At 46.7% G+C, this 18,056-nt stretch overlaps 1 protein-coding gene across 13 annotated transcripts in view; it reads left to right on the top strand.

Moving 5' to 3' along the window:
- The window catches only part of TANC1 (tetratricopeptide repeat, ankyrin repeat and coiled-coil containing 1), a 252,857-nt gene that overhangs the window by 212,993 nt on the left and 21,808 nt on the right, over positions 1-18,056 (top strand). For all 13 annotated transcript variants that reach the window (XM_044934922.2, XM_044934949.2, XM_044934939.2 and 10 more), the window contains 3 exons: positions 7,382-7,618; positions 9,391-9,576; positions 11,986-12,064. In XM_044934922.2, the coding sequence (XP_044790857.2) occupies positions 7,382-7,618; positions 9,391-9,576; positions 11,986-12,064 (502 nt within the window). The remainder of the gene's footprint in view (positions 1-7,381; positions 7,619-9,390; positions 9,577-11,985; positions 12,065-18,056) is intronic.

The raw sequence follows: 18,056 nt of genomic DNA, 5'->3' as shown, positions 1-18,056 counted from the left end.
CTGCTGCTTCTTGTCAAAAGGAGCACTTCCTTTCTAGATAGAGTTACTCTGAAAAAAGAGAACGTGCCAAGGACATATTTCACGTGATGAAGAAATTGTGTTTCGAGTTTTTGTTTTACTTGTTATAGAAACTGGAACTGAGGTTATTGTAATAGTTTCATCTCTTATTTCAGCTGAAAGTATGTCTTTTGGCTTCTCCATAATTAATAAAATTCTGTAATGATGGCAAGGAACAAAGAAAGAAAAATTAAAATGAAAGTATCTGTTTTCACTGTTTTAATGAATTATGGGCACAAAAGTTATTTTAAGGTGGAGAAAAGTAAATGGGAAACGTTATACTCGGTTGAATATGAGTTTTTAAGACAATAAATTAAAAGGTACCGTGTAATAGTGTAATGAGCTTGACCCGCCTGGGATTATAAACTTTCCTCTTTAACATATTTTCAATTTTAAAAGTTATTCATCTTTACTTTGTTTTATAAAATTCCAGTGTAGTCTACATCTAACATTATCCCCCCAAATTGTATAACTTAGTCACAGAATTTTAAGACTTTCTATTATCCTTCTGTTTCTTTTGTCTTTCAAAAAAAGGTGGGGGTGATTTTTCACAGAATCTTGAACAAATTACAGTAATTTAAAATTATGCATGCAATTAAGGAATTTTTTTTCAGAGAGTATTAAATGTTGTCATACAGGAAAGGATGTCATTTTGAGCAATAATTGCAGTTTGCCACTTTGGTAAATTAAAGCTGCTTGCTCTGGAGTAATTACTTGGTAGTTGAATTTTAATTTTGGTGGCATGCCCGTGATTTCTAACAATGTGATCTACCATAGCCAGGCCAGGCTGATGCCAGCCTGAGCTCTGGCTGGCCCTCTGGGGTCCTTGCCACCAGGGCCCCCAGGCTTCGGTTCACTTGGTTGTTTTGCTCACATAGTTCCATTGGGCTGGCTGCCAGCCCCAGGCTTCCTAAGGCTGTGGGCTCAAGGGAATTAAGATTGTGATTCTTCTCACAGCTGGAGGCAGGGAGGGGAGGAGACAGGAGTTAGGTGTGGACCTTGGCCTAACTTCCCTGGCTGAAAGGATGCAGTTGTATTCTGCATAATTATTAGGAAACACGCATTTACACCAGTTGTACTGATGAAAACCTCCAGTGAGAAAACCGAGCCTCCCACTTTACCATATGCTGGACAGAACCTCTTCTGTTCTTCATGATCACATCATTTTACCTACCACCCTACCCCCTTTTTCATTTTCTTGCATTCATCCGATCCAGAGGTGTGTATAGGTAATATTGCCATTTCCAGTTGTTAAAGGGAGAGCTTCATGGTGGTGGTGACCAGAAGATTTCCATGTACTTGGGAAAAAATATACAGAAAGAACCATTTTTCTGCTTCCCCGAATGCCGAGTAGTCTTAGCCAGAGCTGCTGCTTCAGCTGCTGGACTGTGATAAGATAGTAGTTAGTGTTGTGCCCGGGGCTAATCTCTGCCTTACCTGCTCTGAGCCTCAGTTTGCTCACCTGTGAAGTGAAGGTCACTAAAGAACCTGCATCGTAGAGTGAGAGGACACCTCACTGACATGTTGAAGCTCTTGGGAGAAGACTTGGCATTTATTATATGGTCAAGTGAGTTATTTTTGGTTGCTTTTCACCTTCTTTCTGGACACTGAGAACTTGTGCATGTGCCTGGTGGTGGTGGTGAAGGGGAGCTGCCCACAGGCTCTGATGGGCCCACACCTGCCCTCAGAGGAGCGTGAGGTCTCCTTGCTGCCTGTGCTGATGAGCAGCCCTGGCGTGGTGGGGACAGGGGGACAAGCCCTCTGGGTCAGCCAGTTTCTGGGGCAGAGCGCCCTCCTATGCCTTCTGAGGGTCAGAGACTGGAGCCCTTGTCTCTTGTAAAGATCCATTAATCTTCTCTGGTTGCTCAGATGGTAAAGAATCTGCCTACAATACAGGATACCTGGTTTCAATCCCTGGGTTGGGAAGATCCTCTGGAGCAGGAAATGGCAACCCACTCCAGTATTCTTGCCTAGAGAATCCCAGGAACAGGGGAACCTGGCAGGCAACAGTCCACAGGGTCTCAGAGTCGGACACAACCGAGACTAACACTTTCATTTTTTTTTCCCCCAAAAGTGATTATAACAATAGCAAGTAATATTTATTCAGCACTTATAGGATGCTCAGGGCTGTGCTAAGTGCTTTGTGTGTGTGGCATGTTCATTTTTAATCTTCACAACAACCCAAGGAAGTACAACTGTTTTTATTTCCACCTTTCGGGTGAGGGTAGTGATAGGTGCCCAGATCCCACGGTGGGAAGAGCGCCTGGCACAGAGCAAGCCCGCGCTCCCTCCACAGGTGCGCTCCTCACCTGGTGTGTTTACAGCCGCGGCTGCCAGCTGGAACCACCTGGGAGCCCCAGGCCCCAGCCTAGTCAGAATCTCCAAGGGTGGGGCAGGTGCTTTGGAAACTTGCAAGCTCCCTGGTGGTTTCACCGAGCAGCAGGGTTAAGAAGCATGGGTTTGGAGAAGATCACAGACTGTTTAGGGAGGATAAGTGGTAAAAATACCCACAGCATCGTACCAGCAAAGGAAATGTTTTTCCCAAGAAGCAGATAGAGAATTGATAACAAATGCCTTTAGGAAAGTTTTGCCTCTGTGCACAGACCTTCCATAAGACTTTTCTTATATAGTATTATGCAAGACATTACTGAGACCACACCTTCCAACGTTCTTAGAAGAGTTTCTGTCCAGTAGAATGGGGTGGTGTACTGTCATCTCCTTAGACAGCACCTGAATCACAGAGAGGTTGAGTAATTTTCTGAAAATCACACAGCAAGTTAGTTAAGAGGCTGATTGAGAACTCAGACTCTTTAATCCATCATCTTGTTCTTTTAGGCTCATGAATCTCAAGAGGGAATGGGATTGATGGGAGAGGGGAGAGAGAGGGTAACTAACTGGTGATCAAAGTCACCCTGCGAATTTACAAGCAGTGTCTGCCTGTCCTTTGGTGACCAGAGTCCAGTGGGCCCATCAGTGTTATTGTGTGTGTGTGTGTTTTTAAATGTTTTTTATTTCTGTAATGTTGGTAAATGATGCCCCCCCCCGCTTTGATCTTGTTTAATATTTAGTTTGTTTTGGCTGCGTCAGATCTTGGTTGCGGCGGCGTGTGCTCTGCGTTCTGGTGTGCAGGCTTCTCTCTGGTTGTGATGCACGGGCTCGGTAGTTGCAGGGGGGCTTAGCGCCCCCCCAGCTCACAAGATCTTAGTTCTCCGACCAGAGATCGAACTCAGTCCCCTGCATTGGAAGATGGATTCTTAACCATTAGACCAGCAGGGAAGGCCCTGGTGTGTGTGTGTTGAAAATTTGGAAAAGCTGTTCAGGTTCTGCTCTGTATTGCTCTTGCCTAAGAACTCATTTCTTGGGCCTCAATAAAACCCCTACTGTGCCAGCAGCATTGTCGTATTCCTGCCACACTGTCGGCGGTTACTCAGTGGGAAGTCATTTTCTCAAAAACCCTGACTTTTGTTGGGCACTTACCCTTTTAAAATTGCTTTAAAGTCCTGCTTGAGTCTGGTGCTGTTTTTAGGAGCAAACCGATTTAGGGCTGTAGAGCAAGCTCGGTGGGGATGGGTTTGCCCAAGGTTGTATCCCGTGTCACTGTGGGGACAGGGACACCTCTCCTGATTTCTCCTCTCTGTTTTCTGCCCTTCTGTCCACATGTGCTGGTTGGCAGCTGGGGGCTGGGTTGTTGTTGACCTGGTGAGGTTGGAAGATGGTCCTCCCCCTGTGACTCTGTGAATGATGAGATGGGTCTAGTTGCGTGGGCACAAGTGTGCCTTTTTTTTTTTTTTTTTTGAAAGTATTGATTTATACTGTTGCATTAGTTTCAGATGCACAGCAAAGTGGTTCAGTTTACACACACACACACATTCTTTTTTAGATTCTTCTCCCTTCAGTTCAGTTCAGTCGCTCAGTCGTGTCCGACTCTTTGCGACCCCATGAATCACAGCACGCCAGGCCTCCCTGTCCCTCACCAACTCCCAGAGTTCACTCAGACTCACGTCCATCGAGTCGGTGATGCCATCCAGCCATCTCATCCTCTATCGTCCCCTTCTCCTCCTGCCCCCAATCCCTCCCAGCATCAGAGTCTTTTCCAATGAGTCAACTCTTCGCATGAGATGGCCAAAGTACTGGAGTTTCAGCTTTAGCATCATTCCTTCCAAAGAAATCCCAGGGCTGATCTCCTTCAGAATGGACTGGTTGGATCTCCTTGCAGTCCAAGGGACTCTCAAGAGTCTTCTCCAACACCACAGTTCAAAAGCATCAATTCTTCGGCGCTCAGCCTTCTTCACAGTCCAACTCTCACATCCATACATGACCACTGGAAAAACCGTAGCCTTGACTAGACGGACCTTACACACACACAAACACACACACATTTTTTAGATTCTTCTCCCTTACAGATAGTTTCAGAGGCACAGCAGAGTGGTTCAGTTTACACACACACTCCCTTAGACATACACACACACACACACACACATTCTTTTTTAGATTCTTCTCCCTTACAGATAGTTTCAGATGCACAGCAAAGTGGTTCAGTTTACACACACACACTCCCTTACACACACACACTCTTTTTTAGATTCTTCTCCCTTACAGGTTGTTACAAAATATCGAGTGTAGTTCCCTGTGCTGTGCAGTACAGGTCCTGTTATTGATCTATTTCATATATAGTAATGTATATCTGCTCACCCCAGATTCCTAATTTATCTCCCCCCTCCCCCTACTTTAAGAGGTCCTTCCTTAATTATAAGTGATGGTCCTAATAGTGGGAAGGAACTGACTTGTGGGCCATCCTCACCCATAGAGGGGCTTTGTTTACCCCTCTTATCTGTGAACTTCTTGTGTCTTAGAACCAGTGTCTTGTGCCCTAGGCCAAATGGGAAATGGAGCGTGTGGGGTAGATGGTGGTCCTCAGGGTTGGTGTGTGTGGATGATGTGGGGGTTTGTGCATAGGGGAGGGCTGGGAGCATTCTGTATAGACTGGGGGGACTTCTCCCTGGTGTCCTGGCGTTGAAGCAGGCACTCAGTGGAAGTGATCCTTTGTCATGTGTATCTATGGAAAGGGAATTTATTCCTGGCAGAGGGATCTATACGGGAGAGAGGGGAAGACCTGGAGATGGGGTCCTGCCTGCCCTTGTTACGGGACAAGCATTATACCCAGTGTGGTCACCTTTGCGGGGTAGTGGGGTGGTGGGTAAGTGAGGGGAAGAGTGCTGATAGAGGAGGTCAGAGAAGCAGCTGAGGGCTGGGTCACCCAGGGCTCAAGCTTCAGTGGCAGCCAGCGAGTCTGCAGGTCTTACACTCTGGGTTCTAACCAGTCTGTATGGAATCACTATTCTGACGTGTGGTGTCACCACCAGAATAATAATTTATCACTTTGTAAATATTCCGTTAGCTACTCTTGTGGGCACCGTATCATTGAAATGCCTCACATTTTATATTCCTTGTCATCTTTCTCGATCCTCTAATGATCCCATGTGTCTCTGGTCAGATAAGAGACGCAGTCTCTGTGGTTTTCATACCTAATGGGCAGCCGGAGGCGGCCAGAGTCTGTCAGGGGGTGATTGATGTGATCAGGACCATTGAAAGGGACTGTTTGAAGAAACGCAGTGGGCATCTTAATAGGTGTTAATGGAGTGTCATTTTTCCAGTGATCTGGAGACTTGAAGAAAATATTAGTACAGTTATAATTCACATAAAGTATTCAATGATTTTATTTTAAACCTATAGATAATGAATTTCCTTTTATATCTGGATCCAAGGCGTTCAGTGGGTGGTGGATATATAGCAATTAGTCAGAAAAGCAGATGCTTTTCTAGGAGTTTCGTGCTGCTGACAGTCCCAAGCATCTGAGCATTTTTACGTATTCTGCTCTTTCTTGCAGGTACAATTCCTTGTAAAGAAAAAACTGTATGCTCTTATTTTTGGCTTTATTATCTCACTGTTAATTATTTAATCCCGTGATGATTATTTCATTGTCCCCCAAAATGAATTTTCTGTTTTTATTTGGATCAGACAGTGGTTTTCAAAATGTGATCCCCAGACCAACAGCATCTCTATCACCTGGGGGGAATTCAGTAAACAGGCACACTCTTAGACCGCACTCCCACCGCCGCCAGACCTACTGAATCCAGAGGTCTGAGTCCAGAGAATAGACATTTCTAAATTTTTGTTTTTTAATTGTGATAAAACACATCATAAAATGTATCATCTTAACTGTTTTTAAAGGTAGAAATCTGTGTTAAATATATTCATATTATTGTGCAGTAATAAAACTCTACAATAAAACTAAATCTCCACACCTATTAAACAGGTCTTGTTTCCCCCACCTTCTCCCAGGCCCTGGAAGCCACTATTCTACTTTCTATCTTTGTGAATTTGACTACTCTATGTCCCTTATATTTAGTGAAGTCATACAGCATTTGTCTCTTTATCGTTGGCTTACGGGCTTCCCTGGTGGCTCAGAGGATAAAGCATCTGCCTACAATGTGGGAGACCTGGGTTCGATCCCTGGGTTGCAAAGATCCCCTGGAGAAGGAAATGGCAACCCACTTCAGTCCTCTTGCCTGGAAAATCCCAAGGACTGAGAAGCCTGGTAGGCTACAGTCCATGGGGTCGCAAAGAGTCGGACACGACTGAACGATTTCACTTTCACTTTCAATGTTCTCAATAGCTTCCCTGGTGGCTCAGTGGTAAAAAATTTACCTGCCAGTGCAGGAGATGCAGGTGTGATCTCTGGGCCTGGCAGATCCCCTGGTGCAGGAAATGGCAACCCACTCCAATATTCTCTCCTGGAAAATGCCATGGACAGAGGAGCCCGGTGGGCTGTAGTCCGTGGAGTCACAAAGAGTCAGACGTGATTGACTGAGCAGTGTTCTCAGGGTTCATCTGTGTTGTCACATGGGGCAGGATTTCCTTCCTTTTGAAAGCTGGGTGATATGCCAGTGTATGTACATACCACTTTTGTCTGTCCACTCATCTGTTGACCTTTTAGTTTGCCTGCAACTCTTAGCGATTGTGAATAGTGCTTCCATCACACAGCAGTGCGGGTATCTCACTGAGATTCTGATCTCATTTCCTCTGGACGGGTACCTGGAGTGGGATGGCTGGGTCCTGAGAAACCTCCACAGTTTCCCGAGGCAGCTGTGCCATTCTGCATTCTCACCAGCGAGAATGAGCATCTTCAGTGCATGTGAGGTCATACCAGTGCACACTCACGTTTGAGAACCACTGGACTAAGGATACCACCCTTCGCCACAAACATTGTTATGATTGCCAACTTCATGAGAAATTAATCTTGTTGGGGGACATTCTCCAACAGGTGAGCCGTCTCCTGATTTTAGGAGGGGCCAACGTGAACTACAGGACCGAAGTGTTAAATAACGCCCCGATCCTGTGTGTCCAGTCTCACCTTGGCCACGAGGAAGTGGTCACTCTGCTTCTGGAATTCGGCGCCTGCCTGGATGGCATGTCGGAGAACGGCATGACTGCCCTCTGCTACGCGGCCGCTGCAGGCCACATGAAGCTGGTGTGTCTGCTGGCCAAGAAGGGGGCGAGGGTAAGTGACAGCCTTCCCCTCAGAGGGCTGAAGGGGGCCACAGAGGTGGGAAGTGTCTCCCATTGCTGGTAGAATTCTCATTGGCTGGGCCAGGCTCCCTTCTGCCTCTACTTTGTCAAGTTGCAATGAACATAAACAGAAAGGGTGGAGCTACAGTGTGTGATGTGCCCTGATGTGGGTATGTGTGATAGAAGTATATTGTCTTCCAGAGGGAGAGGGGGCCGTATGTTTTGTTCAAACCTCTTATTCTGCTTAATCCTGCCTGAGGGGAGGCTCCTGGTCATTAGAGGCCCAAGTAAGGCCATCCTGTAAAAAGCCTGCAAGTGTTGCCTTTGAACTTGTCACAGAATTTAACTCTGCACTGGATGAGTTGAAGATTTAAATGTGATTTTTTTTCTCTTTTCTTTTTATTTCATATTATGTCTTCTTTTAAAATAATAATAATAAACGAGTTCTGTGGGTCTTGGAAGTCATGTGCCTAAAACAATGCAAAGTAACTATATTATTAACAAGTTGCTCAAGGACTGTCAGTGTTAATAGGTTGAATGAGAACAGTGCCAAGTTTATAGTAAACTGTTTATTTTAAGCACTTTGTTGGGGAAGGGAGAATGTACTTTTGTACAGCAATAGAAATAAATTGCTGATATTTGTTCTTCTTCTTTATAGTTAGGCTTTTTGAAGTTCAACAAAAGACGTTAGACTTATAGTAACTATGGGAGTCTTTTTGCTTTTTTCTCTCGAAAATACAGCATTTTGGCCCCATCCCACTGCAGATGTATGGGGTTCATGTCCCAATGTGTCTCTCTGGAGAGTCTCTGTCTGAATTATTGCAACTGATGCACTGTTCCAGGCCTCGAGTTCCCTCTGTAGATCTAGTGATCACAAGGCATCCTCTTCATGCCCTTTGTCTCCCTAGGAAGTGAACTGGAGCTTCTAGTTCTCTGGGGAGCAGGTATGAGGGCAGACAAAACCTGTTCTTCCCAACCCTGGTCACTTGGGTGCAGTATCCTTAATCTGTGGCAAGCTGTGATTTGGGGGGCAGAACAGTTCTTTAGTCACTGAAACAGGAAAGCCAGCAAAAGGGAGGGATCTGGAAAACCCAGCTCTGAACAAGGAAGGGCAGGAAGGGACTCCAAGTGGCATTTTACTGGGGAAGGCAGGTGACCCAGGTCGTGCCAGCATGCCAAGTGTGGCCACAAAGCCAGGAAGGCTGGTCAGCCACAAAGGGGCAGTGACCAAGGGCTGCATACCCGTAATGGTCCAAGAGACAGCAGATAAAACTTCATGCCCTGTCTAAGCCTGGGATCTTGGGCTGGGAGAGGACTTAGGGTCCAGCCTCACTTGTAAATTCTGAAGATGCTCTGCACCTCGACCCAGAGGCTCTGCCTACATAAGCCACCTATATGATTCCATCCCCTCACAGAGCTCAGCTAGCCTCCAAATAAAGCCAACCCATGGTCTGGAGGTGGAAATGGAGGGGCAGTGTGAGCAGTATGAATCCACTAGGAAGGTTTAACAGAAGCACTTCCCTTCTTCCATGAACGGCATGAAGAGGATGCCTTGTGATCACTAGATCTACAGAGGGAACTCGAGGCCTGGAACAGTGCATCAGTTGCAATAATTCAGACAGAGACTCTCCAGAGAGACACACTGGGACACGAACCCCGTACATCTGCAGTGGGATGGGGTTTGTTCACAGCACATGTGGTCACTGTGACAAAATGATGCTCAGCTGTGACCTTCCCCTGCTCCTGCCCCCGCTCCCCACCCAGGTGGACCACTTGGATAAGAAAGGCCAGTGCGCGCTGGTCCACAGTGCACTGAGGGGCCACAGCGACGTTCTCCGCTACCTGCTGACTTGCGAGTGGTCGTTGGGCCCGCCGCAGCCCGGCGCGCTGAGGAAGAGCCAAGCTTTGCAGCAGGCGCTGACAGCGGCCGCCAGCATGGGCCACGGCTCGGTGAGTGGGGCCTTTCCCAGGGTACTCCCTGGGAAAGCGGGAGCCCGGGGGGCTGGGCGCTTCGCACTCACCTTCTTCCAGGTTGCCTGCTTGCGATGCACTGAAGGAATGAAAGGAAATGAGGGTCTCCAAACAGAGCAGTTGGTCTCACCACGTGTAAAGGTGTTCTGTTGTTACCACAGCCTTCCTGCGAGTGGAAGGAGCCCCTCCAGGGCGCGCGCACTCTGCCCCGCCTTGCTGCTTCCTGTCTTCCCTCCTTGTTCTGTTTTTACCTTCTAGTCCTGCTCTCCTCTCCTTTTCCTGCTTTGATTCATCCTCTTGTCCTTGTGGTCTTTGAACAATAATCACATGGAATCCTAATTCTAAACTTGTTCTTGAGTATTCGAAGGATTTTTAAAAATAGAGGTGTTTAAAATAGAACACGCTCTGGTAGCATGTAAGCATGCTTGTCATCTACGGTTCCTGCACTGAAGGAGAACTTCATGCAGTAGTTATATCCAGCACTGATTTCTGGCCGGTGTCAGTATTCCTCGATTTGAAGATTTTGTTGTCATCTTCTGACCCATGTGTCTGTGAAGTTAATAATATTTTACCCTTTTTCTTCCATGTATTTCTCACTCTGTAGTGTCTTCAGGCGATTAGAGTTGCCATTGTTTCTAAGATTCTTCCCCACAATGACTTTGTACCAAAGTAAATGTGCCAAATGTAAATGTACCAAATGTAAAATGTAAATGTACCAAAGTAAATTTGGGTACAAAGCTGGCTGGCTGACTTTTACCATTTAAGACACTGGAGCAGATACACACATACACGCAGCTAGCTGGCTTATTGTTGGCATTTAAAATGTCAAAAATGCACATATACACTACTTCAACCAAGACAATATATTGCAGCAAGTTGAATACAGAAGCATATAAGAAAAAGAAGCTATCTTCTCTTAGGACAGACATAAAAGAAATTTATAGAAATGTAAAACAATGCTAGTCAAGTTAACTGTGTTTTAGTTTTGGAGAAAATACTCTTTTTCATAAAAAATGAACAAAGCACACATTTCATAAAAATGTATTAAACATTACCATATGCTGGGTTTATTTTTTTTTTTAGATTAAAAATACAAAGAAATATTTTTAAAGACCCGTTTACATAGATACAGAGGGAGCATGTTAAATCGACATATTTGAATGTGGATGCTTTTCCTTTTTAAACTGTTCCCTAAATCTGCATAGGTCCAGAAGGTGAAAAATCATCTTAGGAAGGACAGCGAAGCCACGTTGGATGTGACCTTGGTCTCAGGCTGTTGTGAAACTGGCTGTGAGGAGCCGTGGGAAAGCAGCCAGCCACTGCCTCATGGCAGAGGACAGGGCTCATTCACCACAGGCCTTGAGGGGCGTGTTAGTTTCCTCATGCTGTCGTAGTAAGTGACCGCAGACTTCAGTGGCTTGAAGCAACCTGTTCTGGAGGTCAGAAGGCTGAAATTAAGTTGGGTCAGGAAGCCAGTGTTTCTTTTGGAGGCTTCAGAGAAGAGTGTTTCTCTTTTTTCCTCTAGCTTCTAGAATCCACCTCACTCCTTGGCTTGTGGCCCTGCCTCTGTCTTCCGAGTGTGCTTCCTGTCATCTCACCTCATCCTTCCCTTGGCCCTGGTTCCTCCTGTCCCTCTTATAAACAGCTGTGATCGTATCAAGTATGTATACAATATACGCTGTGATAATTCAGGATAATCATCCCATTTCAAGATTCGCAGTCAGATCTACAAATCCCCTCTTCCCACGTAAGGTAACATTCACAGGTTTCCTGACTAGGATGTGGGGCCCTTATTATGAGTGGATTGGGGAGCTGGAAGATGGCTGCTGGTGAGCAGGGTGGATGCTGGAGAGCAGGGTGGATCTGACTCTGGTTAAGGGCTCAGATACCTCTGGCTCCCTGCCCCCACCCCTGTGACGCACCCTGCTGTTTGACCGAGGGGAAAGAATAATGTGAGTGGAAAAAGCATTTGAAGCAGCATTATTTTATTGAAAGGTATATACATCACCTTGTTTTCCTTCCTTGTGAAGAAAGGGATTCACCATCTTCTGGCGATTTATGCAGAAGCTGCACTCTGTATGATCTCCCCTGTCCTTTGTTGATGAGGCTGGCATATTTGGGTCATGTTGGAATTCATTAGAATTCTGAGTACCTAGTAATCCTGAACAGTGTTGCCGAAATTCACTTTTTTTTTTTCTTCTTCTTCTCAAAGTGAAAGTGTGAATAGCATATGAATTATGCTGGAAAACCATTTTCATTATATTCTCTCTCCTTGTGCAGCATGAGATAATCACGGTTAAAAAACAACACGTTCTCTCCTTTGATACACAGGATATAATAAGCGCATATGGCTTTGAAAACTCATTAAATCACCTTGCCACTTGACAGGTGCTCCAGTGCTTGCTGGAACTGGAAAAGGAACATGAAATAGACGTCAATGGCACCGACACGCTGTGGGGAGAAACAGGTAATTACGGTTCCCCTGCTTGTAGCTGGGGCCAAGTAGCTGCTTGATGTCCTCGCCGCCATTTTGGCCCAGTTGTCTTAAGAATGACATGGGATGCATCTGGGCCTATTGTTATCACAAAGCGTTTGAAGTTAAGAGCTTTTGAAACTTCCCAAATGATGAGTAAAACTTTTCTAGAAGCAAGTGCAATTTGAATCATTTTGAATTAGACCAGCAGTTCCTGTGCCTCTGATGAATGTCAGCTAGAAATACCCGGACGAGGCGGTGCTTTCCACCTCGCTGAGTGTTTTCATGTCCTAAGCAACCTGGTCGTCCTGTGACTGCACCATGAGCAGCGCAGAACTTGCAGCCCCGTGTTCAGCTGAATCCAAGGTGCTCAGCAAGGAAGGCTCTGGCCTGCCTTCTCCAGAGTAGGACTCAGTCCTCATGGAGCCTGTACAACAGACTGAATACCAGCTACAGGGTCCATTTCCTTTGGTGTGGCGTGTGTGTGTTGAACTGTAGTAAATCTTTAGGAAGATCTGAGTTGGCTACTTGTCAGGTTAATATTAATGTAAATAAGGCTGCTTTGAAATTTTCCATTTGACTGAATTGGTTTTAGAAGTGTGAGACTTTATCAGTTGCTGTTTACCAAATGTAACCAATGGTGTTTAACATGCATTTCCAGGCTGCGTCCTGTGTATGACTTCAGTGTCTCCTGCACAGATTTATTTCCAACTGCTTCTCAATTATTTCCTAACAAACCAAACGGTGGTGTGTAGAGTCCCTCAGCTAACTCATACTTAAGAAAAGCCTCAAAGAGTTTCTTGATGGGTAGCACAGGTGCTCGCCCCCCAACTCCCTCCCCACTGCCCCTCCTCCCCTGTCAACCCCCCCACCCAACTCCCCTGTAGATGCTGCCAGGCGCATGCATGGGGCTTATAATGCTAGTTGTGGAGATGTGGGTGGTGGGCTGGTGGCAGGGGGGTTGGTGTTAAAGGGCAAGAGTGGTGGCATGTCCACTAGGTTCAGGGAGAGTGCAGGACTCACAGACGGGTTTAGATTATGCTTGGGGTCCATGTGTATAGATGTAAATATTGGCTTTAATTCCTTATGGAGTCTTGTCCCCAGTCATTTCAAGAGTATGGGCTACTCCATATTTGGTGAAAGTTTCCACCACTTCCTGTTGTGCTGTGGGCCTCAAGGTAGCCCACAGGTCAGCGCATGGCTTTCTTTGTGCTACTTCGGAAGGCCAGATCCCTGTCCTCTGGGGCCTGGAGGCAGGGTCTTTGCCTCTTTGTCAAATGAGGTAAATAATCCTGCTTTCTAGGATCTGGTGAAGACTGAATGAGATGTGACAATCTTGGCCAGGTGTTCCCTATGGTCAGAACCCCTGGGGCAGTTGGGCCTAGAAATTGATTCATTAGGGTGTGTGACTTGACACACACACAGGTATGTGCTCAGGCTCAGTCCAATAATTATGTCTGACTCCTTGTTACCCCATGGACTGTAGGCTGCCAGGCTCCTCTGTCCAAGGGATTCTCCAGGCAAGAATACTGGAGTGGGTTGCCATGCCCTTCTCCAGGGGATCTTCCTGATCCAGGGATCAAACCCGCATCTCTTGCGTCTCCTGCACTGGCAGGCAGATTCTTTACCACTGCGCCACCTGGGAAGGATAGGACACTCCTTTCCTAAAAGTCCACCCAGGTGATTTCAGGGCCTCTGTGGCCTCGGGACAAACAGAGAATCACCGTAAGCAGCTGTCTAAGTGCCGGTCTCACAGGAACACTAATGAGAGGAGCCGTGATGATGATGGGGGTCAGTGCCAGTACCTGTAACACCCCTCACTTAGCTCAATAAGAATCTCTGATCTTTAATATTAGAAGGGTGTTTTCTTTCTGGGCCAAAAAAAAAAAAAAAAAATCCAGAGAAGCAGAGAAGGCTTTCATTTGAGAGCTGTTTGTGTGGTCTGTTTTTTCTCGAGATGACCAGTCCTGAGTTTCAGTAAGCACCTTCCTTCCTTCCCCCTTGAGAATCTGCCAGGTTGTAGGCTAAAGAAGCATGGAAGAGAAACTACAGGCTCCCATCAGCCTCAGTGAAAGGATGACTAATGGTTCAGCTTCTCCCTTGCAAAGCCTTGTGTATAACCTTCAGACCACTCTGCAGCCTGAGAAACAGCTCATAGCTTTCCTCTGCAGGCAGTAAACCTGAATTTCCTCAGCTGAGAGTGTGAGAGACTTTGGAAAAAATTTAAACCAAGAGAAAGCTAAGCACTATTTCTCAGGCTTAGAAGCCCCTGCTGTACTCGGTGGCTGCATGTCAGAAAAACCAGTCTTGCCTGCTCTGCATTTTTCTGTGTGATATTTTTCTCCTGTGTTCTTTCAGAAATGTCCACCCATGTCTGCCACTACAGACCGTAGTCAGTGGTTGTCAGAGGAACACTTGGAAATCTTGCAGAGGAAGTTTTAGATGAGGGAACATCTGCATATATGGGGTTTTGCATAGATGTGTACTGCATTGCCCAGATTGTGAGGTCTGTGTTTGGGATTCAGCCACACAGGGTCCACATTACCTGACCCCAAATGCCTTCTGGAAGAGACGGCCCCGGTGAAGACAGCCTGAGTCGATGGGGCAGCTCGCAGTCCTTGTTCTCAGCAAGCGGCGACCTGGTGGTCCCCCAGCCTGGGTGGGTTGCATGCTCTGTGCGCTGCTTCTAATTGCTAAAGACGCGCAGAATGAAAGCAGTTGCTCTCCTTCCTGGTTTGATCCTCATTCCTGGGTGTAGTCAGTGGTGCTTTGTGCCTAAAACACTCTAGAATGGAACTTATCTGTCTCCGGCCGCAGCTTGAGGGTAGGATCCCAAGAGTTCATTCATGTCTATGCAGTGTAGATTAGCTATGAACAACTTGGATTTAAAATAGCAGCTGACGGGGTTCCTGCAGGGTCTCCATGGTCTGTTCTTGGCTCACCTGCCCAGCTTTGATGGTGTCCATGCAGCGCTGTACCGCCCTGTTTGGAGCTCAGCTACCTGTATCTCTCCTGGTTTTGGAGAGCAGAGAGCCTGATTTATGTAGTTTCCCTTTCCACCAACCTCTGGAGCCATTTCCTTTTTATGTCTGTTTGGTCTGTTTGGTTTTTAGATCCAGCCCTTCAAAATCAGTCCTGTAGCTCTTCAGCACTTTCCCTTGTTCTCACGCAAATAAAGAGTGTGACACTCACTCCAGTGGAAGAAGAGTGAGGAGAAAGCTTGCAGCTCCCGGAGTGGGCTTGGGGTATGTCTCCAGCCAGCAGCTCTGCCTGTGTGGCTGCCGAGGCCACCTGCCCGTTCACACAAACAGCCTTGATCCTGTAGTTTCTGGGCAGCCTGAACCATGACAAGAACCCATCAGATGCTCAAGTTATCTGCTTCAGGCATTCCACAGTCATGACAAACAAGTGCTGGCTCCCACGAAGTCTTGACCTAAGTGAGTTACTGTTCCCTTGTCAGTGTTCGATGGGAATCAGCCTGATAAAATGATCAGAAATGCTTAACTGGTGACCTCATGCTGCTGTGAATTGTCAGAGGAACTGTGCTCCCAAACTCCAGGCCTCTCTCAAGTCTGTGAGCCTGCTGTCTGTCTCTAGTCAGAACCTCTTGCTCTTTAGGGGAATAGAAACGCTTTTATTTCAGTGAATACGCCTGTTTTGTAAGCAAAGCGTTCCCAGCCCTGACTCCTTGGGGTCACGTTACAGTTCCCTGCTTAGTACTTACTGCTTATAAATTTGATTGTTTTTTGATTTTTTTTTTAACTTTTAAAAAATATTTTTATTAACTGAGACAGACCTAAAACCGCAGCTTCTGGAAGAACCATTTGTTCTTGCCGGTCTTGTATCTCTTGTTGCTTACCTGATGAAAGCTTATTGTGCCTACATTATGGGTTTCAGGAGGGCAGAACTCTCCAAGTCTCCTGTGCTCTTCTTTCTGTAATCACTGTGTCTGGTCTCATGTTGTCCTGCAGAACTTTCTGTGATGATGGAAATGCTTGCTATCTGTACGTCCAGCCTCGTAGCCACTAGCCACTGGTCTTGTCTGGTGCTTGGTACATAGCTGTTGACTGAGCGGACAGGTGGGTTTAAAGAAAACAAAGTGATGTAACTTTTAGGGTAGGTAACACTCACCTTGCAGAATAATTTGGGAGAAGCTGTGTTGTTGGAGGAAAGAGGTCAGGAGCCCATTGCTCACTGGGACCATGTCCTCTGTGTCTTCTTGTCTGTCATAGTGCAGGTCACGTGCTGCTGGACTCCAGGCTGGCTTAGAAGCCCTCGACCCAGTCATCTACGTGGCTGGGTGCTGTACTGCATCTTTTGAAACACCTAGCTATTAGCAACTACCCACAGCATGGACATGACCAACAGGCCAAGATGGCCAGTGCCAGCCCCATCTTTGTGTGCATAAATCTCCCTCCCCACACCGCCAGCCCGACTGCCAGCCCCCGATGTGCCGTGCCCTGTGGTCCCTTGGAAATCCTTCTCACTGCTCCTAGTTGGTAGCAGCAGGCTTGGAGCCCTGGCTTCACACATGGGTAGGATGCCATCCTGCCCGTTAGCCACCCACTCCCAAGGATTGCCCTTCCCTAAGTTCTGAACTGAGATGCCCCGTCAGAGGTCGTTAGATGTCTCACCGAAATGTTTCATGTCAAATATTCTTTCATGTTGTTCATGCTTTTTTAGTTGGTAAATACTTTCCAAAGAAACTTAATTGTTGTAAATATTGTTTTATTTTCCTCAATTTCCAAGAAGGGTTGAATTTTCTCCCCAGCAAATCAAATGGGATTTTTAGCTGCATAACCTTCATTATCATTGCTTGTGGAGGCAGTTTAGTCCAGCATGTATGCCAGTCATGGGTCACTCTTCTCTAATTCTGCGTGGAATTCTAGATGGGACTTGAGTCTCAGCACAGCCCCTCAGCTGGGTGTGGGACGTTTCCAGACCAGTTTGGGGGGAGGGTCCTCACACCTGTTTCCTTATGGGACCAGGAAGCCAGAATATGAGTTGTATTTCATCTTTGCTGTTTTAAAAAGTTTCTCTCTTTTCTCTTGTCCCCGTTCAGCTGCTTCAGTTTCCACTCTGGGACTCTGCCTGTCCTTCTGGGGGCGGGGGGTGAGGTGTCCTTAAGCTGCCACTGCAGGGACCATGGACAGCTGAGCTCATCACACCCAAAGCCACCCCAGAACTCTACGCGCACATCAGGCAACAGGATGCCTGGTGCTTGATTTAAAAGAACCTTCTGTTCTTTCAGATTTTACCTTAGGTTTTTTTTAGACAGAGTAGGGCTCTTATTTGTTAAGAATTTAAAGGAAATTTGAGACTTCTGGATTGAGTTTGGCCTTCACACCGGTTAGGTACCTCTCAAGGCAGAATTCAGGTGAGAGACTAGAAAGAAAAGAACTGATCTCTTGCTTGTTGGGACATGTGGAGAATTTACGTGAAGGAATTTGCTTTGTAGAGACAAGCAAGTGACTTCTGTTGTATAGTTTTTGGAGGTCCCGGGGAGGTCTCATCAGTACTGCTGGGAAGTCCTTGTTCAGGCATTCCTTCCTCTGCTAGGGTTTGCTTTAGAAAAGAGCAGTAAGATGGGTGGAAATCCAGATTTCTGTCCATTCTGAACAAGGTAGAAGTTTTGGCTGTCCTAAGCATGAAAGAGGGGGTAACCCGGGACCTTAGAGAGTGTGAGGGAGGGGATAACCTAGAAGGGAGGTGATCCAACATTCTGGATGGAGGGGGCAACCCAGGCCCTAGGAAGGGAGGGGAAGGTGGGTAACCCAGAACCCTGGAAAGGATGGGAGGGGATAACTCAGGACCCTAAAGGGAGGGAAATGGGAGGGGGGCGTAACCCAGGACTATGAGAGGGGAGGGACAGAGTGGAGTAATGTAGGCACTGGAGGAGGGGGTAACTCAGGCTCTGGAAGGAGCTGAAGATGGGCATGGGGTCACTCAACAATAGAGGGGATTGGGGTGAGAAGGAGAGGGATGG

Source organism: Bubalus bubalis, chromosome 2 (genome assembly GCF_019923935.1).
Source record: "Bubalus bubalis isolate 160015118507 breed Murrah chromosome 2, NDDB_SH_1, whole genome shotgun sequence".
NCBI classification, from domain to species: domain Eukaryota; kingdom Metazoa; phylum Chordata; class Mammalia; order Artiodactyla; family Bovidae; genus Bubalus; species Bubalus bubalis.
Note: the sequence above shows the minus strand (reverse complement) of the source record. Positions and strands in the feature narration are given on the sequence as shown.